The 26,635-nt window shown below is 41.0% G+C and overlaps 1 protein-coding gene across 4 annotated transcripts in view; it reads right to left on the bottom strand.

The window, feature by feature from the left end:
- Window positions 1-26,635, bottom strand: part of SLC24A2 (solute carrier family 24 member 2) — a 246,390-nt gene that overhangs the window by 93,730 nt on the left and 126,025 nt on the right. For all 4 annotated transcript variants that reach the window (XM_082257876.1, XM_082257873.1, XM_082257874.1 and 1 more), the window contains exons 5-6: window positions 20,536-20,568; window positions 12,373-12,481 (exon numbers count right to left, since the gene is read on the bottom strand). In XM_082257876.1, the coding sequence (XP_082114002.1) occupies window positions 12,373-12,481; window positions 20,536-20,568 (142 nt within the window). The remainder of the gene's footprint in view (window positions 1-12,372; window positions 12,482-20,535; window positions 20,569-26,635) is intronic.

Raw genomic sequence — 26,635 nt, 5'->3', positions numbered from 1 at the left:
CCCTTACACTGTGCAAAAGAATATGCCTTCAGAAACAGTAAGAAACCTTGAGAGACTGGGAGAGATCTAGAAGATATCCAAATATCTGTGAAAGGCTATTTGTCTTGATATTAACTGTTGATTCAAATTGGAAGGGGGTTCCCAATTTTTTACTGTATAGTTTGGGTTTACAGATTCACCATAAACAGGCTTCATATTGGCTTTGTACTTGCTCTTCATTGGTAATCCCATATTTGAATTTAGTTTGATGTACTGTATATGGTTTATCAGGAGTGGTTTAGGTGTGGATTTAGTAACATAGGATTAATTTATTTGTCCAGCCCGGCAAGCTTTATATATTTGATTATATTGAATCACTATTCTGATTCTTACTGATAATAAAGCTTTCTATATAATAAATTTGTAGTTAACGTTGTAAGAAGAAAGGTGTTTTTGTGCCCTTCTTCCATTAGCAATCCTTTTGGGAAAATTGAGAACAGATAAAGCTCAAAGGAAATTTCCAGGAGGCAAAATATAAGCAATTAAAAGGCATCCACCCACTGAACGTTAATAGTGGATATCATGCAAAGTGAATAAATAGTGGAGGGCACTGCAATTTTAACACCTAGATGAGATTATTGTAGAAATTGATAGTATGGTCCGAAGAACATCAACTAGTGTGAATCTTCTAGAATTTTGACCTAATATTTTGACAGACAGTGCTCAAAGTACACAGCTCCTGTCCCCATTTTTTTCATATAATTTCTTTAGCTCCAAAATTAAGTCCTTTAGGAGAAAGCTGGACACCTGGGTAAATAGTCTACGTTGAGTACACTTCTATTACTAATCCCTGTGGGCGAGGCAAAAAGCACCAGAGCACATGGCCTGAGAGAAACCTAGGCTGAGGATGCTTTTCATCGATTGTCTCAGTACACAGGTTGCTAAGGAGTGCATCATCTCAAAATCACACTAGGTTTAGTACAACTGAAACAGGTTTGCACACTTGCACTGCTGGAAATCCAATTCAATTGCCAAAGTGGGAGGATGCTTAAACCAGACATCCCAACATGCAAAAACTAATCCCCCCACCAATTTAACACAACTAGTAGTGGGTACTGCTGGCAGGTACTGATGGTGGGTGCTGCTGGTGGGTACTCCTGGCTGGTAATGCTGGCTGGAACTGTTGGTGGTTACTGCTGGCTGGTACTGATGGTGGGTACTGTTGGCTACTGCTGGCTGGTAATGTTGGTGGGTATTGTTGGTGGGTGCTGCTGATTGGTACTGCTGGTGGGTACTGTTGGTGGGTACTGCTGGCTGTTACTGCTGGAGGGCACTGTTGGCAGGTACTGCTGGCTGGTACTGCTGGCTGGTACTGTTGGTGGGTACTGTTGGTGGGGACTGTAGGTGGGTACTGCTGGCTGGTACTGTTGGTGGGTACTGATGGCGGGTACTGCTGGCTGGTAGTGATGTCGCGAACCTAAAATTCGCCGTTCGCGAACGGCGAACGCGAACATCGGCAAATGTTCGCGAACCGGGCGAACCGCCATAGACTTCAATAGGCAGGCGAATTTTAAAACACACAGGGACTCTTTCTGGCCACAATAGTGATGGAAAAGTTGTTTCAAGGGGACTAACACCTGGACTGTGGCATGCCGGAGAGGGATCACGCAAAAAAAAGTTCTTAAAAAATTATAATTTTTTGATAGAGAGCCAATTATTGGAAAAATTAAAAAAAAATAAAAATAAAAAATTTCTTTGGATTTAGCATCTGGGGGGTCTAAAAAGTGTACCTGTCAAGTTTCAGCTCTGTAGCATGTCCAGAACCCCTAAAAAACAGCATTTTTCTTATATTTTCAGGAATACGGCTTCTCTGCGGCTGGCTTTTTCTCTTGCAGGCATTTAGCGGGCATTTTTTTAGGCAGGCATGTCATTTTTTGTATTTAGTGTCTGGGGGGTCTAAAAAGTGTACCTGTCAAGTTTCAGCTCTGTAGCATGTCCAGAACCCCTAAAAAACAGCATTTTTCTTATATTTTCAGGAATACGGCTTCTCTGCGGCTGGCTTTTTCTCTTGCAGGCATTTAGCGGGCATTTTTTTAGGCAGGCATGTCATTTTTTGTATTTAGTGTCTGGAGGGTCTAAAAAGTGTACCTGTCAAGTTTCAGCTCTGTAGCATGTCCAGAACCCCTAAAAAACAGCATTTTTCTTATATTTTCAGGAATACGGCTTCTCTGCGGCTGGCTTTTTCTCTTGCAGGCATTTAGCGGGCATTTTTTTAGGCAGGCATGTCATTTTTTGTATTTAGTGTCTGGAGGGTCTAAAAAGTGTACCTGTCAAGTTTCAGCTCTGTAGCATGTCCAGAACCCCTAAAAAACAGCATTTTTCTTATATTTTCAGGAATATGGCTTCTCTGCGGCTGGCTTTTTCTCTTGCAGGCATTTAGCGGGCATTTTTTTAGGCAGGCATGTCATTTTTTGTATTTAGTGTCTGGAGGGTCTAAAAAGTGTACCTGTCAAGTTTCAGCTCTGTAGCATGTCCAGAACCCCTAAAAAACAGCATTTTTCTTATATTTTCAGGAATACGGCTTCTCTGCGGCTGGCTTTTGCTCTTGCAGGCATTTAGCGGGCATTTTTTTAGGCAGGCATGTCATTTTTTGTATTTAGTGTCTGGAGGGTCTAAAAAGTGTACCTGTCAAGTTTCAGCTCTGTAGCATGTCCAGAACCCCTAAAAAACAGCATTTTTCTTATATTTTCAGGAATACGGCTTCTCTGCGGCTGGCTTTTTCTCTTGCAGGCATTTAGCGGGCATTTTTTAAGGCAGGCATGTCATTTTTTGTATTTAGTGTCTGGGGGGTCTAAAAAGTGTACCTGTCAAGTTTCAGCTCTGTAGCATGTCCAGAACCCCTAAAAACAGCATTTTTCTTATATTTTCAGGAATATGGCTTCTCTGCGGCTGGCTTTTTCTTTTTTTACTTTGCAAGCTGCTGTGCCACCTTATATATCAGTGGTGGGTGGGCAGTGGCACAGTACACTCTCTGTGGACCTGACAGCAGTCACTGGCACCCAGGCAACTGCAATTTAAAAAAATATATATATTTTTTTACTTTGCAAGCTGCTGTGCCACCTTATATATCAGTGGTGGGTGGGCAGTGGCACAGTACACTCTCTGTGGACCTGACAGCAGTCACTGGCACCCAGGCAACTGCAATTTAAAAAAAATATATATATTTTTTTTACTTTGCAAGCTTCTGTGCCACCTTATATATCAGTGGTGGGTGGGCACACAGTGGCACTGCAGTGGGCAAAGTACACTCTGTGGACCTGACAGTCACTGGCAGCCCAGGCAACTGCAATAATAAAAAATATTTTTTTTTTCAATTTATTGCAACAAGATGCTGTGCCACCGTATATATATCAGTGGTGGGCAGTGCACTGCAGTGGGTACAGTACACTCTGTGGACCTGACACAGCACTCACTGCAATTATGACAGAGGAAAAAAAAAATATTTTTTAAAATACAAGGTACTGTGCCTGTGCCACCTGAAATGAGTGTGGTGTGCACACAGTACAGTCTGTGGTAGGTCTGTGGCCTCTCACACACAGCGGGCAGGCAACTGCAGTCACAGTGTACAATATATATATATATATATATATATATATATATATATATATATATATATATATATATATATATATAGAAAAAACTCTATTACCTTACCAGCCCTTAAAAGGGCTTTTGGGGACGCTATATATATATATATATATATATATGTATATATATAAATAAAAAAAAAAACCTCAATTACCAGCCCTTAAAAGGGCTTTTGGGGACACTAGATAGATATATATATATATATATATATATATAAAAAAAAATTACACAAATACCAGCCCTTAGAAGGGCTTTTTGGGGTGCTGTCCTTACAGCAGTAGTGGACCAAGAACACTGCAAGACCAGGAACACTGACTAACTGTCCCTAGCTTAACAGCAGCAGCAGCAGCAGCAGCTCTCTCCCTACTCTCACTACACACACTGCTTCAGAATGATCTAAGATGGATGCTGCCCTGGCTTATTTATAGGAGGTGGGAGGGTGTGGGAGGGAGGTATGCTGATTGGCTGGAAATGTGCCTGCTGACTGTAAAGTTCAGGGTCAAAGTTTGCCTCAATGATGTCTTATGGGGGGCGGACCGAACATCGCATATGTTCGCCGGCAGCGGCGAACGCGAACATGCTAAGTTCGCCGGGAACTGTTCGCCGGCGAACAGTTCTATACATCTCTACTGGCTGGTACTGCTGGGGGGTACTGCTAGCTGGTACTGTTGGTGGGTACTGTTGGTGGGTACTGCTGGCTGGTACAGTTGGTGGATACTCCTGGCTGGTACTGTTGGTGGGTACTGCTGGCTGGCACTGCTGGTGGGTACTGCTGGCTGGTACTGCTGGCAGGTACTGCTGGTGGGTACTGTTAGCGGGTACTGCTGGCTGGTACTGTTGGCAGGTACTGTTGGTGGTACTGTTGGCGGGTACTGGTGGCGGGTACTGCTGGCTAGTACTGTTGGTGGGTACTGTTGGTGGGTAATGTTGGTGGGTACTGCTGGTGGGTACTGTTGGCTGGTACTGCTGGTAAGTACTGCTGGCTGGTACTCCTGGTGGGTACTGATGGTGGGTACTGCTGGCTGGTACTGCTGATGGGTACTCTTGGTGGGTACTGCTGGCTGGTACTTCTGGCGGGTACTGTTGGCTGGTACTGCTGGTAAGTACTGCTGATGGGTACTGCTGGCTGGTACTCCTGGTGGGTACTCTTGGTGGGTACTGCTGGCTGGTACTGCGGGTGGGTACTGCGGGTGGGTACTGCTGGTGGGTACTGCTGGTGGGTACTGCTAGCTGGTACTGCTGGTGGGTAGTGCTGGTGGGTACTGCTGGTGGGTAATGCTGGCTGGTTCTGCTGGTGGGTACTGCTGGCTCCTCTGAGACACAAACAGAGTGTGACAGGAGTGGCGCTGGAGGAAGCATGCGGCTGCAGTAAAGAGCAGAGCCAATACTTCCTGTATGGCTTCTTTTACAGGCGGAGTGCATTTGATATCACTGGACTGGACTGGACTATACAGAAAGCATCGGCTCTGTTCTTCTGTTCTTCACAGTAATGCTCGGGGTTATGGCCTCAGGCTGCTGTGGCTGACAGCTGACAGCCGGGATATCGGGAGGCACTTCATGGGTGTCAGGGAGCCGCACCTCGCAGGAGACTTGTGATGTCTGGCTTACACTCATATGGGTTTTGCCTCAAAGGACAATTAGGAGAAATTTATCAATTCTGTCACACAGCCAGGCAATGCTGAACAGGAGCAGTGAGACAAATTATGCAACATATTTATTTTAAGGTTACAGCTTGAGTCATAAATTCTTCCATCAGCTGCTGTAAAGTAGCATTACGACAGAATGACACCTGGTCCTGAGCACATCTTCATTGTGCATCTGTTTAAAGTGAAATCCTGTATCATCTTCAGTAATAAATTTGTCTCCACACTTGGCTGCCCAAGATTACAGGTTACCAGTCCTTAGATGAGGTGGCTGCATTTGTTTTCTTTTTTCAGGCTAGTTTCTCTTTATTTCCACCCTGTAATCCTGCCAATAACACACTTCCTGTCCAAGATGGCTACATTCACTCCTCCACTCCATGAAGGGGACATGGTTGTCACACAGACTGGACAAATATGTCGGTGTTTGTTCATCTTTATTACATGTGTGATAAGGAGAGTAGTAGCTTTGGGACAGCTCACAGGAAGTGACAAGGATGTTTCGGAATTTTGCAGGGACAAGAGGTATTTTCTGCACTTGCCAAAGTGTTTTTAGCCTGACAAATACAAACTCATGTATTCAATACATCTGAGGACTGGCAAGCTGCACTATATTATATTTTTATTCTCAGGTTTAGTTATTCATTAAAAAGATGATGTACAATCTGGGTGAACAATGGACTGTAGGAAAAGACCAGATCAGATTTTTTTATGTGCATGTCTCATATTCTTTGTAGATCCTTCATCACTTGCAATTCAGAGCGTGTTAAATGATCTTGTTTTTCCCCAGTGGCTAGCAGCTTGGTGTGCTGCTTACCTTTGCTAAACCAGGACAGCACAATAACTTTCCAGTCTACTGAATTTCCTATGTGTCAGGAGTTAGTCCCCCCCCCCCATGGATCACTACAGCACTAATTTTACTCCATACACAAACCTTTTCTGTGCATGACCTGGGCTGGCGTAAACCCACCCAAAGGCATTTATATAAAATAATGATAACACAATTTTGAATATTTCTTTCGTTTCATCTTTAAAACCTTTAAAAACAAAATCAGAGGATGGTGATGAACATATCGCAGCGTTTTACCATCATTTTATATTAAATGCTTAATTTCTAGATGTGATTAAAATAGCCAACTGTGAATCTAATAATAGGAAGCTTGGCATAGCGCAAACTCTGCATTAAATCACAGCATAATCTGTAAACTCACCATGCCTGACACACATTTATAATAGATATTTATGATGACTGCGTCACAGCTGCTATTTGCTTGCTTAAATGGTGAAGGAGCATTTTCACAGTTGATGATTTCCTGCATTTGTTGTTCACGCTGATCTGGCTCTGCAGGAAGCGCCAAAAGCATTTAGCCAATTATGCATGTAATGATATCAAAAATAGGAGCTGAAATTATTAATTTTTAATGGATAGGATAGAGCAATAGAAGGTATAGCAGAAAGGTCAGTCATAAGTGAATGAGATAACCCAGGCTGAGAAGGACACCCAGGGCGACACAAATCAGTCAGCACACAACTAATGTATCCCTCATGTCATGTATATTTAATCTCCATCTTTTATTTGACAATGCAGTCATTTATGGCATGGCTGCCAGAGTCAGATAGATCCTTCCCACCAGGATACTGTCCCTGTTGTGAAATTAAATATTTTATCATCACACTTCTCAATGACTACATAAACTAATCTTTTCTCACTAATAAAACAAAGTATCTAAGAAACTAAAAAACAACAGCGTGTTTTTCAAATGTGGCTTTTTCAAGAATCGTGGCATTAGTGGAACTCTGAGACATTCAACTTAGCCACCTGTTAAATTCTGTCATTCTTCCCTATGATCATTGTTAATAACAGAATTTGTGAACCTAGAGATGCTCACAATGTTTTATGCAGTTTGTTGATTTTTTAACCACATCTGATCCATACAAATGTCAATAAAATACCCAACTTAAACACATGCTATGCTGCCATTAATTACATGCATATATAAGGCACATATTATGTACAAGTACTTTATTGTATTGTAATTAAAAATGAATGCGCCTGTTCATTTAGTGTATATACTGTCAATGGCTAAACTATATCAAAATGTCTTATACTGTATGTGTATTTGTGTTCTAAAGTAACTGTTACTCGATTTAAAGTTTTAAAAGTAACATTCTGATTAAGAACAGACACCACAAAATGCCTATTACCTTTAAAATTCATAGAAGCTGCTTATGTGACCATCTCTGGTTTAATTTTGATTTGTTATTGGATTGTAAAATTCCCTTACTTCAAAGATGAGCCCTACCAACAGAAATTTCACTGTCCAGTGAGGCCACAACAGTGTCTATTAAAGCACACTTGCTGGAATGGGGTATAGCAGTTGTATAAGTTGTGTGATACCAGCAGCAAGAGAGTAACATCCATCAGAATTCCAATTTAATTCCAAGTCTTTTGATGCACAATATATTCCCTTATTGTCAGATTAATGTAATAATAAGCTTGCAGCACTTAAACAGTAACTTTTTTAATTATCGGAATACATAGTTTATCCTATTTCAGTCCAACAATTGACCTTTGACTGCACATGTGACATGAACGTGACCCTGCCTAAAATGTTTCTAAAGTAACAACAATGCTGAAGGGAAGATACCAAATACCGGTGCTAATCTTCCCACTGACCCTTGTACCCTTGCCCCTTAAACCCAGGCTTTACATTGGGTCTTGCCTTATGCCCTAGTCAAGTCTAAACCCCACCCCTTTAATACACTGTAACTGTCAAATGCCTGAATTTCAAAGGGCAGTAGAGACTCTTGCCTTTGACAGTTGATCTCAATATACGATAGATGTAAAAGACAGGGTTTAATTAGGATTTGCTCTTACAAGACAGCTTTTGGGCATTTCAGTCAGAGTCATGAAGTTGCTTCCTTGCTGGCTACCCCAATCTTTCTAGGGATATTTTTTTTATATTTGAATATATTTGTTCATGTATGGAATGGCGATTGTTCTGTGGTGGGCCTGATACCCACATGGCAATTGTGGAGGTGGAGAGGTATAGGATAAGCTTGTCCTCAAACACATTGGTTATTAATTTGCTTATTTTACTACAAGCCCATTCTACTCCTCATTATTATTGTCAAATAAGTCAGGTTTAAATTCCAAAATATGTTTTCTTCTTATAACTCCATGCTACCAAACAGGGCCAGGCTGTATCTTCTTATAATTATAATATGGATTCGTCATAGAAAAATCACATGCAGTGAGCTATAAGAGTCATCAAATGTTCCATAGCCTGTTCATTCATACCACTGTTATTTTATTCCCCCACCAATGGACAAGAAGAGCAGTTGCTGGCTGTAATACGCTAATATATTCTGGATTTTGTACTGTCAAACCACCACTTCTACTAGTTAAGTTTCCACTTTGTCCTGCCCATACTTGCTTACCATTGTCTCTCACTGGCAGTGCTAAATACATTCAATGTATATTGAAAAAAATTCTAAAACTAATTATCTACAGTTAAGTCATTTCCTTTACAAAATTCATGAGCCTTGGACAATTACACACACGCTTAAAACTTTGAGGTTTTCAAGACTCAGGCTGCCCACATGCGATATTATTTTTCCCTTCGGGGCCTTCCCAAAACAACAGTTTTAGGCTTGAGACTGGAAGAGAGAACTGGGCCATCCCATTTCAGATGAAGATTGGGATACAGCTTTTCTCCTCATCTTGAAAGCCAGTATTGCCACCCAAAACACAAGAGAGGCCTTTTAAACTCATAACACAGTGGTACAAAAGCCATGCCTTGTTGCTCAAATTTATCTATGTATACATTCCTGACTGGTGCGGATAATGTGGTGCACCGAGCGGCAATCTTCTTCACCTGTGGTGAATATTATTGCCCTCTCATTCAGCCCTTCTGGCACCCCATCTTTTAGTTTTGTCATCTCATTATGGGCACTTCCTGGCCTGAAACACCAGAGGTCACCCCTCTATCCATCAATTTCTAAGATCAAAAAGGGTCTGCTTCGATTCCTTTAATCAGCAGCCCGCACATTAATTCCCAGATATTGGAAGTTAACACTCCCCTCCTTAGTTAGAGAATGGGTGGAGGAGTTAAATAACATTATGAGAATAAAAGAGTCGATTACTTGCCTCTATGAATGTCATTTGAAATTCATAGAGGAATGGATTTTAAATTTGTTTTGAAGCAAAGGTTGGAATGGTATATATTTTTACTGTGACAATGAAATGTGAATTGTATGCCCACTGTTTTTTTTTTGTTATTATTCTATAAAAAAAAAAATCTAAAATTAACCGGGGGCACATCGGTGTGACTTTGACATTTTGCAATTTCAAAGCCGCACATGGGTGCCGATTTCATTGCAGCTTACGACTTCATTATACAGAAGTCTATGAAAGTCGCAATTGAATCAGTAAAAAGTAGTGCAGAAACCTTTTTCACTGCAACAAAAATCGTGGCGAAATGAACAGTTCCATTGCCAGCAATAAAGTGCGACTTGTTATGCAATTTGTAACTGAAAAGTAAAACCTTAAAGGGGTGTTATGCAACCTTTATCGTATACGGTGGGAAAATCTCAGTTTTCATCTTATTTATTTTCAGTTGCTGTGGCACCAGCCTTGCTACCTGGTCCAGCATGCGGATTGTGCCAATGACTTTGTAAGATCACTGCTTTTTAAAAACAAAAAAAATACTCCATTGCCTTGGGAAGACACTTTTCCCTATGATATTTATATCTGTACACATACAGTACATACAGTAGATGTGAAGAACAATCAGTTTCCATAAACACCATACGCTACTGATGTAGCGCAGCATAAATTAGATACACTGAGGTTTATCATGAACAAAAAAAAAGCTGCATTTAAAATGCTTCATCTGAGTCTGTCCTAAAAAGAAATCTGTGTTTTTCCAATAAGGATGTTTAAAATAAACAGGTATAACACCTACACTTTCAAGCAAGCCATACCATATGTACATATTTCAATATGCTCATTGCAACAGCTGAACTACTGTCATGAGTCACTGAAAACCACCATTTACACCTCTACTGCTATAGCAGGTGTGTACCAGCAATAGGAATTTAACATAATTATTCACACATTTCATATCTATTTTAACAACAAACATGCAGCTTCCAAACAAATCTATATAATCAACTAATGCAAAAGCAAGAGTTTACCAGCAATAGTAAGAAAACAGATTTGTAATTATACCAATTGGCATATTTTCATATCTATTTAAAGCTGAACTCCAGGATTGTAAGAAAAAAATATTCTTGCAGTGGGGTTACCTTGCTTGTTTTGTCTAGGGCAGCCTTTCACAACCTTTTCAACACAGAGGAACCCTTAAAATACATTTTTGGTTTTAGGGAACCCCTGCTAAAAATTAAAAATCTGCAACTCATGACACATTAGTGTGACAGTCAGTGGGAAGAATGCTCCTTACTCTTGTCATCAATGGGAAGAATTACCCCCTTACAGATGGCTAAAAGGAACAATGGTGTCATTGGGAACTTATCTGAGAGGCAGAAATTGCCCATTTCTCAAGGAACCCCTAGCAACCTCAGGAGGAACCCTGGTTAAGAAACCCTGTTCTAGGGGGTAGGAGATCCAGCAGTATTGTGTACCCCGATTCCCCGCTCCAGCAGGCTTGGCTGTGTTTAATTTCCCATAGCTGTGACCTGTGGGTGGTTTGTTCGGCATCATCATATGCAATGTAGGGCTGGTTACCCTGCTTTGTATGTGGAATTGGTGTGCTTGCGACCAGGTCTGGGTCAAGGCTGCAGGGAAACAGTTGCACAGATAGAGGGAGCCTGCAGGAGCCAGGACTAAGATAAGTATTTCTCCTTATTCCTGTATCCCCCTAGATATAATAAACATTTACCCTTGCAATGCAAAAGTATTTTTTGTGGCTTTAAATACCATAAATATAGTTGTAACAATAAGTAAAATCTTCATAGAAATAAAAAAAAAAAACATTATATAGACCAATTTCAGGACACAGGCACGCTGTTTCCCTGGTGATTATCAAGGTTTTGGTCGAATTCCGGAGCTTACCTACAAGCCACGTGGTCAGATCCTGAGTAAGGACGGTGAGCAGACCATCACATCGTGATTACCATTTACAGGCTTGATTACTTCTATCTTGATGTAAGCACATTGGATGAGGGGGGTTTTTTATGTGGGTACTAAATAAAGCTTCTTTGAAACGTATCACACTATTGTGCCTCCTATCTTCCTTATCCTTTATGGTTATGAGCTGATCCCTGATTGAGACTGGTAAAGCGGAGTCCTCCTGGTGAGAGCAGAGGTGGTCCGGAGTTTCAAGGGTCCAAGCAACCAATGCTTACAGGCGCAATTTCATGTTATTTCTGGTGAGTGCCCACTCTTAGGGGGTCACTAAAGGTGTGGTGAAGGCATATACCGAATAAGTATTTCAGAACACCGGGAACACCGAATATTTGAGAAATAACTGGCTTGTTTGAATAAGAGACTGTTTTGGGGGTATAACTCTCTTACATGAGGACTATATGATTAGGATATGTTGAATACATATTAAGCGCTGCTGAATGTGATGCATGCTGGACATTGCTAGTTTGAGTTTCAGTATTTATTACATTTTATTTCATAGACCAATTTCAGTTTGCAAAATGACATTCTTTTCCATGCCAGAACTAACATTATAATTACGATCCAACTCAGTATATATCTAAACACCACAAAATCAACATGGGTGTACCTGCTACAAAAATAGTAACAGTAATAGTAAAAAGAAAATATGTTTCAATTACAGTGTGGGGGTAATGCTAATAAATGTTAATACATAGTTCACCAGTCTCTATTCTTGTAACAGTAATAGTAAAAAGAAAATATGTTTCAATTACAGTGTGAGGGTAATGCTAATAAATGTTAATACATAGTTCACCAGTCTCTATTCTTGTAACTTGTAATCATGGGCATTTAAAAGAATTATGTTTTATTCCACTTTTGGAACTGAAAGAAAAATACACATTTAAATAATAAAAAAAAAAATTTAATAAATGTATAAAAAAAAAAATGAATAGGCGAAAGAGAAAAGAGAATTACCTTCAGATAGAGGATCAAGTGTGTGGATCATTAGCTGAAAGATACTATTTCTCATAAGGCTGTTATGCAGTGATGCAGAGCTGCCACCTCGCTGTAGTCTTGGTTTTGTCTGCAAAAAAAAGTAATAGAAGTTATTCGTGAACTCCAGCTTATACATTTTTCATTTTTATATGTAAGCATTAAAATTACCACTTTACAACAAAGGTATAGAACTTTAGTCAGATTTTTATTACTGTTTCTGTCATTACAGAGGAAACTTTCCTTTGATTCTGTGCGGTCATCAAGGTAGAAAGTAAGTGGAAATCTCTCCAGGAGAGGGAGAGGACAGTAATATGTAAGCAAGTAAAGCTGTAAGAAGATGGAAGAGGAATCATACCATATGAGATGATCTATTGATCAGTGAGATTTGTCACTGCTAAACAATGGCAAATATTATGTAAATATGGTGGTGGGTACCAACCAAAACTTTTTAATAATGAGGCAAAATGATCTTATGTCTTAGGCCCAGGCCTAGACTGACCATAGGGCACATCAAGCATATGCCCGGTGGGCCGGGGCCGCTGAGCCACATGTCCTCACAAGAGTTTGCTATGCAAGGAAGGGTCCTCAACCCCTGGCCCACGGATTGGTAGCTGTTGATGACCAGACCACACGGCGGGAGGTAAGCAACGACCGCAGTCCGGACAGGGCTAACACAAGCCACAGTTGCGCTCAATCCTGCTATGCAGCCACGTCTGTGTCTCCTCTCTCAGCTCTCCGGCCCCCACCAATGATGTTATCCTATCAGCAGAGCAGGGGGTGGGAGGGGCTGGAGTTCTGCACAGAGAGCGGGAGTCTTTTCATACTAACAAGCAGGTAATCACCTGCTTGTTAATGTGATCCAGATCTGCAGCTCCTCCCGCCCCCTGCCATGCTGATAGGATGACATCGTCATTCGTCAGTGGGGTGGGAGACCTTGGAGAGGACACACAGGCTGAATCCTGGCTCTGACCTGCTGAAAGTAGGACTGTGTAGGGGAGGCAGAGAGTAAAAGGGGGCACTTTAATTACAGAGAAAAGGGGGGCATTACTGCAAGGGGCACTGTAATGGGGGGCAGTGGTTGCTAGGGGCACTGTAATGTAAAGGGGCACTGTGATGTAAAGGGGAGTGCACTGTAAATGGGCACTTTAATCATTACACTGACCCTTTACAGTGCAGTCTTCTTTATATCACAGTGCCCCTTTACATTACAGTGCAGAGGAGCGAATTTATATCCCTTCACCAACCACCCCCCGGTCCCTGGAAAAATTGGCTGTTCAGTCTAAAATGCCCAGGCCTAATTTTTGTCCCAGTTTGGGCCTGTCTAGGCCCACCAAGACATGGGACCTGTCACTGGAAAAGAGAAAAAGAGAAATCAAGCTTGTGAAATCAATATGAAAACAATATGAGAGGAAACAACAATCTCATATTTATGTTGTGTTAGCTGAGTCTTTGTAATTTAGCAGTAATTTTAATTTATTTTGGAAGTATCATTTTAAAAGGCTAGTGTTGTGTGACTCCAACAGAGGCATTTGTTTGTACATCAGACCTCTGGAACCCAAGAAATGAACAAAACCCGTTTATTATTTATGTACTTAGGGACATCTGTTTTAAATGAATTGCAAGCTCAAGATAATATATGTAGTGTGATTGTTGCCTCAGTATTATTTTAAAGTTGAAAAAATATGAAATGCATTGCATCTTTGATATTTTTCTTAATAAATAATAGCCCAAATTACTTTGCTGACTGCATAGGAACTTTTGGGTTTCAAAGAGCACATCTTCCATTCACCCTTGAATGAAGGACAGACTCTGAAGATTTACTAAAAAAGACCTATACTCTCCCATAATGTGATTTTTCCCTGTAGAACAGGGTTGTAGACCTTGACACAAGTTTAGACAGCTGCTCTAAAGGAGTGATTCGGCATAAAATATCACAAAGGCAACACATTTTTTCTTTAGGTTTCCCTTAAAAGCAAATCATATTTCTATTTCAGAGAACAGTTATTCTCCAAAAGTATATGTTTATGATGTGGTTTTATTTCCAGGTTGCAAAAAGATCATGGTGATCACTAGAGGACAAATAGAAGGCACACGCAAAGCCAGTATTCTCATAAACAGCTTAGAGCTGGCACACTGAAACCAAGAGGGGGTATGGACAATTTTCCTTTGTATGCAGATGTATATTAAAGAGCTCAGCTTTTCATTCGCTAAGCCATTATTTATTTTTATAATATATTGATGATAGTTGACTCATTTTTGGAAAACATGAACTAAAACTGACAATTAAAAACAACAATCTCATATTTATTTTGTGTTAGCTGAGTCTTTGTAATCTAGCAGTAATTTTAATTTTTTTGGAAGTATCATTTTAAAAGGCTAGTGTTGTGTGGCTCCATTATGTTGGCCTTTACCATGGCAGTCCTGGAGAATAGTTATTATTCTTAATAGTTAATAGTTTATTGCAACAAACAATGAAAAGATCAAAATTTAAAATGGAAAGTAACTCAAACAATGAAGAAAATTATTATTTTGGAAGAACTGCTGTAGATTATGGTGTAACAATCCATTAGTGCATTAAAACATGCCTTGCATTACAAAATACTAAACCATTTCTATGTATATACATTTACATTACAGGCATTTGGCACAAAAACACATTGCATAAACCTTTCCATATACCCAGTTAAGTGACTGGCCTCAGGTGATACACAGAGATTAAACAAATCATCCTACTTAAATTGTACCTGTTTATCTGCGGTCTTCTCTTCTCTTCTGTACAGTTGTGCAAAGTGCAGAATTTATACAGCTTGTCTGAGCTTTCAGAAAGTAGGTGGCAGGGATCAGAAGTTACACTCTGCAGAGCTCAGTGAGAAGAGCTGAGAGCTGATTGGAGGCAAGGAACACCTCCCCCCCTCACACACTCAGCACACAGGAACAGAACTGGGGTTGTCAATCACAGGCTGTGTGCTGGAGATCCCTCTCCTGTCCCCTTTTTACCTGGGAGCCTGGCCTGTAGCTGATCTCTCCCAGGCTAGAGGGGGAGGTTGCGGGATGGAAGGGCCAGGCTGTAATTTGCTTGCTGAATCCTGGGTCAGAGCAGGCAGCAGCAGCAGTTTGTCCCTGGAAGCAGCCCATGTCCCTGGAGAAGGATGGAGTTCTAGTATTGATTTAGGACCATGTGGTGTTGTATATTAGTGCCCCCCCTTTCCCCCCCACTTTGAGACCAATAAGGGTTCTTGCTGTACATTTGATTACCAACTTTAACTCTGGAAGGTTTTACCCCTTCATGACCAGGCCATTTTTTGCAATACGGCACTGAGTTATTTTAACTAAAAAATTGCACAGTCGTGCGACGCTGTACCCAAATAAAATGAATGTCCTTTTTTCCCCACAAATAGAGCTTTCTTTTGGTGGTATTTGATCACCTCTGCGGTTTTTATTTTTTTTCGCTACAAACAAAAAAAGAACGACCATTTTGGGGAAAAAAATAAATTTTTTACTTTATGCTATAAAACATATCCAATAAAGAAATGTTTTTTCATCCATTTAGGTCAATATGTATTATGCTACATGTTTTGGTAAAAAAAAAATCCCAATAAGCGTATATTGATTGGTTTGCCAAAAAGTTATCGCATCTACAAACTGTGGGAATGGAATTTTTTTTTTCTTACTAGTAATGGCAGTGATCAGCGATTTTTAGCGGGACTGGGACATTGCGGCGAACACATGCTTAACCTCCTCCCACCCGGCTAATGTACATAAATGGCCGAGTAGGCCTTTCGTCGCTCTGAGTGGAGGTACAGAAACGCCCCTCAGAATGAGAGCCTGCTCATGGCCACAAGGCTGCAAAGCAATGCAAACCTGTGATGCCTGTGATCACAGGACATAGCAAAGACCGGATCTGGATATGGGCGCTGTGATTGGCCCTCCCGATTAGGTGACGGCTGTGTCCAAGCACAGCCTTCACAGTGCAACCAGAGACATGTGTCTCTGTGACAGTTCTCCCCGCTGAGCTTAGTGAGAGTTCAGTGCGGGGGGGGGGGGGGGTGAAATCTGCAAGCTCTGTGACAGTTCTGTGTGTAAGGGTGATTTTACAAACACACACAGTACACCAAGCACCACTGTCCCTGTCCCCATAAACATCTGTACCAGTGCCCAAAAACATCTGTCAGTGTCTCATCACATCTGTACCAGTGCCCAAAACATTTGTCAGTGTCTCATCACATCTGTACCAGTGCACAAAAACATTTGTCAGTGTCTCATCACATCTGTACCAGTGCACAAAAACATTTGCCAGTGTCCCATCACAACTGCACTAGTGCACAAAACATCTGTCAGTGTCCCATCACATCTGTACCAGTGCACAAAACATCTGTCAGTGTCCCATCACATCTGTACTACTGCACAAATACATTTGCCAGTGTCCCATCACAACTGTATCAGTGCACATAACATCTGTCAGTGTCCCATCACATCTGTACCAGTGCACAAAACATCTGGCACAGTACCCCATCACATCTGTACCAGTGCACAAAACATCTGTCACAGTGTCCCCATGAACATTTGTACCAGTGCACATAACATCTGTCAGTGTCCTATCACCTCTGTACCAGTGCACAAAACATCTGTCACAGTACCCCATCACATTTAGAGTGCCCCCATCCTACCATGCAAAGGCGAATGCACACAATGGTCCCGTACACATATGTAAACAGCGATTGCACTCTTGGCTCCCACTGCTGTCAAATGAATCTGGGGAAGCTGTGAGCAGGGGCAGGTCCGAGCCCCGCTGTGTGTGTCTATGGAAACACACAGGTCGGTTTGGGAGTAAGCCCTCCAGGAACTGACTTCCTATGGCGGCGCACAGAGAAGAGAAGGAGCCAAGTATGCCAACAGGGACAGTAGAGGAGGATCAGTGCCATATCATTTCACAGAGCAGGTAAGTATACCATGCTTCATATTTTAATAAAAAACCAAAAAAAAAAACCTAAGCTTTACAACAGCTTTAAGTATCAAAAGAAACAGGATGAAATACACCATGAAGCAGATAATTTGGTGTCTACTCTGTACATGTGCTTTAGCTCTTACCCTCCTTACACTATCTGCTGCCATACGTTACTGCACCAAAGCAGTGGCAAAGCTAGACATACTTTCACCCGGGGCAAAGACTCAGCTTGGCGCCCCCACCCCAGAGAGAAGTTCTCCATCCATACAATCCTAGTCCCCCACCCAGAGGGGGAAGACTAATAAATACGTAGATAAGCCATAGAAAGGTGATAATAATAAAAGTTCTGGTAATAGTGATTTTAAGCCTCACTTCTGTAGCGGGTTAGAAGGGGCGCCGCTAGAAAAGAAGAAGTGAGCCAAGAAGCTGGTCTTTATTAAGGCCTGCTTCTGTGTGCTCTTCTTCCTTCCCGGCAGCGCCCCTCTCAATCCGCTGTGGGGGGTGAGGTGAAGTTTATACATAAAGCGCTGCTACTTTCTTCTGGCATGGCGGCTAGGGTAGGCACCTTTTCTTTAAACCAGTTCCGGATCACCGGAACTGATTACTGCGGCAGGGTGGCAGGGTGCTGATGCGGGTGTCAGGCGGCTCTGATTGCCGCCTGACACCCCTGATCTCTCCCCACTGAGAGAGAAGGACGATCGGCTGTTGTAAACACAGCCGACCGTCCTTCTCCCTGCAATGATCACAGAGCTCATGTGATCCTGCTATATAGGATCGCATGTCTCTGTGATCATTTCAGAAGCCAAACCCCCATAGAGTTAGAATCACTCCCCTAGGGTCACATTCAACCCCTTTATCGCCTATACTGTTAACCCCTTCCCTGCCAGTGTCATTATTACAGTAACAGTGCATATTTTTAGCACTGATTACTGTAGTTATGTCACTGGCGCTCCCAAAAGTGTCAAAAATGTCAGTTAGGGGTCCGATCTGTCTGCCGCAATGTTGCAGTCATTACTAGTAAAAAAAAAAAAAAAAAACATTAAAAATGACATAAATATTTCCCGTAGTTAGTAGACGCAATAACTTTTGCGAAAACCAATCAAAATACACTTATTGCGATTTTTTATTTTTTACCAAAAATACAGTATGTAGCAGAAAACAAATTGGTCAAAAATGTTAAAAAAATTTAGATGTTTTTTTTTTTTTTTTTTTATTGGGAATGTCATATAGCAGAATGTGAAAAATATTGTTTTTTTTTTTTTCAAAATTGTTGCTATTTTTTTTGTTTATAGTGCAAAAAATAAAAATCTCACAGGTGATCAAATACCACCAAAAGAAAGCTCTATTTGTGGGAAAAAAAATACGTAAATTTTGTTTGGGTACAGCGTCGCACGACCGTGCAATTGTCCATTAAATTAACACAGTGCCAAATCGCAAAATAGCGCCTGGTCATTAAGGGAGCAAATCCTCCCGGTCCAGAAGTGGTTAAGCCAATCCCAAACACTTTAGCGGCACATGCCAATTTTTATTTTTTTGTAGTATACACTATAGAGGGCGGAGGGGGCAGCATTTATTGGAACCGGTCACCGTCCACTGTATTTTCCTCATGCAGCCACTGAATCTGGCTTTCAGTGGCTGCAGGAGGGAAATACAGCCAATTGGTTCTAGAAAATGTTGCTTCCACCTTCCCTTCTATCCAGGTCTGATTTCAAGGCAGCAAGGTAGCAGGCTGAATCCTCGGGGTCCGGATCCAGGCTCCCCTGCAAAACTTGGCAGTGTCGGCCCACAGAGCAGCCGGGGGTGTGAATGCAGCTTATCATCTATGCCGAGTCAGTCCAGCCAGATCCAACTGCCCAAATCCCAGCTAGTGTCAACACTGCAGACAATTTAGCACCCCCCTCAAGTTGGCAGCCGAGGCATGTCCCCTCCCCATCGCCCCCCTCTAGTTTCGGCCCTGCACCACAGACTCTATGTAGCACCTCAATAAAGAATTGTCAGGATATTTATAGACATGGATTTTGATTAAACAGGAAAGAGTAGACACAGGAACTGTTATTTGGACGTAACTCCTTCACACATACTGTAGATTAAAACCAAGCAAATGATAAATGTCTCTGGTAGGATCCTGCAACAATGTAACATTTGCAAACCATGTAACTCTAAAGCTCCTCACTCAGTAATGGGGTTTACAAGGACAATACAAGTGCTTTGACTTTTCCCTTTGGTTTCTAGAAACTAAATTACAGGTGCACCAAATATTGACACTGCATGTTCACATACTGTAGAAGCACTGCTCTGAATTGAGCTGCTGATCTAGTACAGCAGAGAAGTGGAGTACGAGGTTCTGTAAAAATGCATTTGTTGGCTGTTTTACAAAACACTGAAACCTAAAGGAAATGATCCCAGTAACATTCTCCAATCTACAACACTTAATTATGTTGTGATGTTCTTAACATTTCTTTTGTTTTTGCAATGGATTGCAGAGTCTGGTCTGGTGCAACAGAGACAGAGCTCAATATGTTTAGGTTTTTGTATTCCTGTTTAGAAAAACTTAGCTTTTGGTAAGTGCCTGAAAAATTGGTTGGACATCTGCAGACAACTTTTAGGGTTCTTTTACATGGGCATACATGTATTTTCTGCAGGATATAGAGGTTCTTATTGGCAGAGCTGCCAGAAGAGCCTATGTAAATGATGCACCTAAAGTACTCATTTTTAGATGCGCACAACGTTTAGCAGTGTACAATTCTTCTAGTGATTTGACTATACTACATGTATTTGTGTTTTACATGTGTTTACACGTGTTTACAGGTGTAACTTGTAAAATCTGCAGATATCTACAGCCCTGTCTCATATTTTTTTGTATGCTGGTAAAAACCATACACATTTTTGTGTGTAGATGCAGATGTGTATAGCTCCATTGATTCCATTATATAGGTTGTATGCATCTAAAAGGGGGTGTCTTAGACGCCCATGTGAATTGGCAATTATTGTTAACATAATGTTCTTCTACCGGTGTCATCACAACCGGACATTTGTATCCCATGTTTCTTTGCCTGAAAGTGGCTAGGTGCATGACAGTTAGTTGTGCTATTGGCACTAGGATGAGAGGAACTAAGCAGTTCAAAGGTTATGGAAAAGGACCTTAAGCTACAAGTTTAAATGATTGTTATACATACTGTATTTTGAGAAATACTGACCTTAGTAGGGGATGTAACCGCCTCAGTCCATCTCTGGGGAAAAAAAAAAAAAAAACAGTTTACATCCTTATTATATATGTCAGGGCAAAAGCAAACAAACAAAGAAGCAGCATATCCCTGAGCCTCTGTTCACATCTAGGCCTTGCTATTTTTTCAGGCATTTTTCAGGCGTTTTTTCAGGCATTTTACAGGCGTTTTTGCAGCGTTTTTGTGCAGGCGTTTGTCGGTTGACAAGTGACCAATGAAAACAAATAGAAATGCCTGTAATCTGCCAATAAATAAGCTCATGTACTTTTTTGAGTGATGGGCATTTTGCTTAAGTAAAGGATTGCATAAGAAGGTAGACTTTAATGGCACACCATAATCTTACAACAGACTAAAATTGTCTAAAAATAATTTTATTACAATTCCTTTAAAAACCATTCCACAGTAGTAAGAAAACATAAATATAGATGAATAATTCCAATGTGGACAGGCGTTTTGCTTAAGGCGATAGAATGCTCACATGTGAACAGGTGCCATTGAATATAATGGGATATGTCCTGTTGGGCATTTTTAGAGCTGAGATTTAGAGCAGAAAATTGCCCAAAAATGCCTAAAATACATGCATATCCCCCTAGCTTTTATCCCTGCAAAGACAATGAAAAAGTAAAAAACAAAACTGCTGCATGGCCAGAAATGCACTTAGCCCCAATGTTCCTGTTGTGGCTGACAACACAGTGACTTTTGTGGACTAAAACCACAGAATTAGTGTCAGGCCTATCTAGTTGTCTCTTAGTAAACTACTAGATGCCTACCATCCCATTTAAAGGTCATTTAATGTTGTATAATACGTCCCGGGTCAATGTCCATTTCTTCAGTGGAATTTATGAACATACACTGATCTTTTGTGTGCATAGCTTGCTTTAAAATTAGGACCCAAGGCATGCGTGCTACACCTTTCCTCCGAAAACAAATTTATTTTTACTGGTATAGTGAATTTACTAAACATTATGGTAAATTTAGTAACCATTTGACACTTGCAAGTTTATTCAGTAATGCAAAATATATAGTCACCAATTAGCATTATTGACCTGTAAAATTATATGATGTTGGTTTAAAAATATTCCGTGCATGTATGCTGTGCATCAGACATCATTGTTTCGTGTAGAGTTTATGTATTAAGCATATACTGTGTACTTTAAGACAATGTTTGCATTTTATATTTATATAAAAAAAATTTACCTAGATATGTATAATACAGTGGCTATAATGTTCAAGCATCAAGCGTATTTCTGTAAGGGAGATCCCGCATATGAAAAGCACATGCCTAAGGATTTGAGTAGCTCAAAAGGGCTTGTAAGAATAGCAATCCCTAAGGCCAATTAAGCTATTAAGATGTCCAAATAAAGACCGCTTTTTGGTATCAGTGCAGTTCGTACATAACATTCTGTATTGTGCGCTGACACAATTAATACATTTGAGAGCAATGTTACAACATATTTGACACTTAAAACATTCAATTTAAAGTTACTAATTTGTTTTGTTTAGTGGCACCAAGAAATCAAGAACTTTAGACAGAGATTAGTTGAATTCCTGAAAAACAGTATCGGCTAAAACTTCCACAACAAGCATGAGAATTGTATATTACTAACTGATTCACTGTAGATATAATCTGACAATCAAGAAAAAATTAATTTATCATAACTTCTAAGGCTGGATACACACTATACAACTTTTGTTGTTAGATTTCCTTAAGATTTACCTTCAACTATGTAGTGCAAGGGCCTGCCTTATTGCATACAAATTGAAAGTGTTTAGATTTGACCTCATATTATATGGTTTTGGTAAATCAAAGGAAAAATATAAAGACAATTGTATAGTGTGTATCCAGCTTAAAGCGGAGTTCCAGCCTCAGGGGTCAATTTGAGCTAAAAATACCCCCGGGACAGTCAGGACTAGTACATTCCATAATGGATAGCCTCTGAACTGTCCCGGGTCGCACTTACCTGTAAGAAGAAATACTTACCTTGAAAAGTTCTTCTCCAGCGCTGCCATCTCTGGTGTGGGCAGCTGAAGCCGCAGCGTCCCTCTTCGTGTCCTCTTCGTGTCCTCTTCGTGATTTCGGAGTCCCACAATGCACTGCACCAGCCCTGCTCGTCACTTCCAGTGCAGGCGTGGCATCCCTGCACAGCTTCTGGGCATGCCCAGAAGCTGTTTAGCAGTGAATGCCGTGCCTGCACCAGATGTGACAAGCGGGGCCAGTGCAGGCGCATTGATTCCTGGGAGCGATGACGTTCAGCTCCCAGGAATCATCGCAAACCGGCCGCAGAGGGAGGAAGTGGAAGGAAGGTGAGTATATTTTCTTCTATAATAAGGTAAGTGACCAAAAAAAATCGCCAGTATCCATTTTTCAGGTTCCCCTTAGCAAGCGGATGGCCCAAAACCGATTTTATTGATTTTGAGGCCGGAACCCTGCTTTAAAGCTTAAATACTTAAGCTGGATACACACTATACAATTGTCTTTAGATTTTTTTTCTTTAGATTTACGAAAAACCATATAATATAAGGTCAAATCTAAACCCTGTCGATTTGTATGCAATCAGGCAGGCCCCTGCATTACATAATTGAAGGTAAATCTAAAGGAAATCTAACAACAAATGTTGTATAGTGTGTATCCAGCTTAAGTCTAGCAAATACATCAGGACAAATAAAGTATTGTGATGTCTTGATGCTTTTAAATATTTGTTTACTTCTTTTAGTTGAAAAAAACTCCATCACTGGTAGAGCAATATCCCAGTGACAGTCATTCATCTATTTATAAATGTAGATATCAACAAAAATATAGCCAGCTAGAGTCCCAATCCCAACTTCAAGTGTTACTAAACCCACAACAGTAAAATCAGCACATATCCTCCTCTTCTTCCACTGTCCCCTGATAATTTACTGATAACACAGAGTCTATGGAGTCAGGCTGCACATGCTCAGTTTGGTGTGTATTGCTAGAGAGTTTTTTTTTTTTAGGAAGGGGCATGGGATCAGCACAGGACCAATCAACACTGTCCAGACAGAGGGTCAGGGTCCTGAAGTCTCATAGAACAGTCAGAAAACTCCTCCTACAAGCTTTACCAGTTCTTGGCTGGACACTAATAGAAGTCACAAGACTGCTCTAACTGCTGATGAAAAAAGGTATATTATATTTACTAAAATAATTGCATTTCCATATTCTGTGTACTGTGAGAGGCCAGATATGGTGAATGCAGAGTCCTGGGTTTAGTAACACTTTAATTTAACTTCAGGGCTGATAGAGGATAAGACAATTTTAAAACAACCTCAGCTTATTTATTTGGATGAAAATACACTTCACATGGAAGAAATAAGTAGGCTGTTTATGAAAATACTAGTTATTTGGCTAAGTCTGCCTTCAATACTTTTTGATATATCCAAAGCAAGTATTCAGCAAGTCAAACTAAATCAGAACTCCTGATCTGTATACTTGTTCTGGGTTTGTGATTCAGAAAGTATTAAGTCATTAGAACTGAATGCTTTGGATTTTTAAACAGAAAAGTTAGCAATGGCAACTCCCATATTTTTCTTATTACAGAATTCCTTTCAGCTGGAACCAATTCTTGCCGCACAGATGAAAAAAAAAATGTTCCTTTATGGCTTTCTCCACTCCAATGTGTTTGAAACAACCCTGTCAGTCACCTGAAAAAAAAATCTATCAAGGTCACCAATGAAGGAGCTATTATACTCACCTCTCTAACGGTCCATGTCTCCTGCCACCCCACACTCAGGCCCTTTAGCATTCAACACTTCCAGGGATCTCAGATGCCTGTGTCCCCTGCCACATGCTGTGGCTCCATCCCCTCATCCTTTACATCTGTGTTTGTTCTTGTACCAATATAGGGGCTAGAGGAAGGAACCAAAGCGCATGAAGGGGGTCACAGTAATTTGATAGTCCTGAAAGTGTTGAGTCTAACTGGGGTTGTTGCATTGGAATAGAGGGAAGTTAGGAGACATGAGCTGAGAGTTGAGTATAATAGCTCTTCTACTGATGTAGGGTGGCAAGGCCACATAAAAAATGCTGCTAAACTAAAGCTTTTGCACAGCAGTGCAAAAAGATTTGATTACCAAGGTAGCAACAGAGCATCATGATATGATGTGAATGTTGAAATATAAAGAAAAAAACATACATCAAGATTAAACTGAGATTAAACTAAAGAAAGAACTAAACATCAAGAAGACAGAAATAGCAAAGAGCTTTCTTTCTTAATCTACAGTATAATTATTTCACACAAGAGGAAACCATTGTGCCACCAATGGAAGCGGCTTTCTATGGTGGCACACCTGCAGACTGAATGCCGAGCTGCGCTGCCTGTGCCCCTGTTCTCTCCTCACAGGCTGTGATTGACAGCCAATGACTCCCACTGCTGTCTCTGAGCCAGTGAGGAGAGAGAGAGACAGCAGCTCTGCTACTCTGGGGCACAGCGCTGGATCAAGATCAGGCTCAGGTAAGTATTTAGGGGGGCGGGCTAGGGGGGGGGGGGCAAAACATGAAAATCTTTTACCTTAATACAGATAATGCATTAAGGTAAAAATCGTTTAGCCTTTACAAATACTTTAACCTCTTCCCGCCTGTGCTATAGCCGATATATGGCTAAAGTGCAGCTCTCCAATTCTGGGAGGATGTCCATCGACGTCCTCCTACGTGTGCACCCCCCAGGGTACACATAGGGCATGCTCTGTGACCACTGTGTGTTTTGGACCCAGCTGATCACAGATTGGGGTAAAGAGCCAATCTTTGCCCCGAGATTAGCTGTGTCCAATCACATCTGTCACAATGTAAACAGAAGTTTGCTGGTTGACGGCTCTAATCACTTCTCCTTTCCTCACACAGACATGGCGTGTGAGGAAAGGAAAGCAGATCTGTCAGGACACAGTGAGTACAGCATTTACACTGATAATCAGGGCACTGATCATCAGTGCCCTGATTAGCAGTGCAGCCCCATCAGTGCAGCTTTTCAGTGCCCATTAGTGCTGCCTATCAGTGCTCTTTGGTGCCACCTCATCAGTGCAGCCTTGTCAGTGCCTCCTTAACAGTGCCCATCAGTGCTGCCTCATCAGTGCTCATTAGTGCCGCGTCATCAATGCAGCCTCATCAGTGTCCATCAGTGCAGCTTTATTAGTGCAGCCGTATCAGTGCCCATCAGTGCAGCCTTATCAGAGCACATCAGTAAAGAAGAAAAATTACTTATTTGCAAAATGTTCGCTCTTTTTTTGGAAAAAATAAAAACCCAAGTGGTGAATAAATACTACCAAAAGAAAGCTCTAGCTGTCTCAAAAAGCGATAAAAATGTTAATTGTCATTCAAAATGTGACAGCACTGAATGCTGAAAACTGGCCTGGGCAGAAAGGGGGTGAATGTGCCCACTATTGAAGTGGTTAAGACTACTTTCATATATACAAATCTTTGGTGCATTTTCCAGCAAAGCACATCTTCTATGGGGATAAATAGTAATATATGTAAAACGCGTCTTCAATGCATCACACTGCAACTGTACCTCATGAAAAATGTGAAAGGAGGACTAAAAATAACATTTACACTGCAACTGTGCCTAAGTATAAGAACTTCTTCCTCCTTTTTATCTGCTGAATTTCTGTGATTGCTGCTGGCATTCAAATTCAAATCTAGTTTGTATTCAGGATATTGCTGACTGTCTGTGTTTTGCTTCTTCTTGCAGCACATGGGAAAATCTAGACAAGTGTATTATTTTTTTCTGCATAAACATTCCATGTACTGGCAAAACCTTTTTTGCTAATCTGACGAGACCTTTGCTCGATCTGTCCGCTCTCCCGACACTCCCCTGTTTCTAGTGAGTCAGCTTGCAGATCGCAACGTCTGAAGGTTCGGTCAACCAAAGATCCGGGATCCGAACTACAGCTATGTGCCGTCCGGAATCCATTAGAACACACACCAGGCAGGCTGTATGTAAGTTCAAACAGGAAGACCCTTTATTGGAAGAACACAGCACATTTTTATACAGAATTTGGAACATCCTTCCCCCAACAACCGCTTTCCCATTGGTCAATTGCACAGTACCTGCAGTTCCCCATAAGG

The sequence above is a fragment of the Pelophylax lessonae genome (genome assembly GCF_965119305.1).
Source record: "Pelophylax lessonae genome assembly, chromosome: 1".
In the NCBI taxonomy this organism is placed as follows: domain Eukaryota; kingdom Metazoa; phylum Chordata; class Amphibia; order Anura; family Ranidae; genus Pelophylax; species Pelophylax lessonae.
Note: the sequence above shows the minus strand (reverse complement) of the source record. Positions and strands in the feature narration are given on the sequence as shown.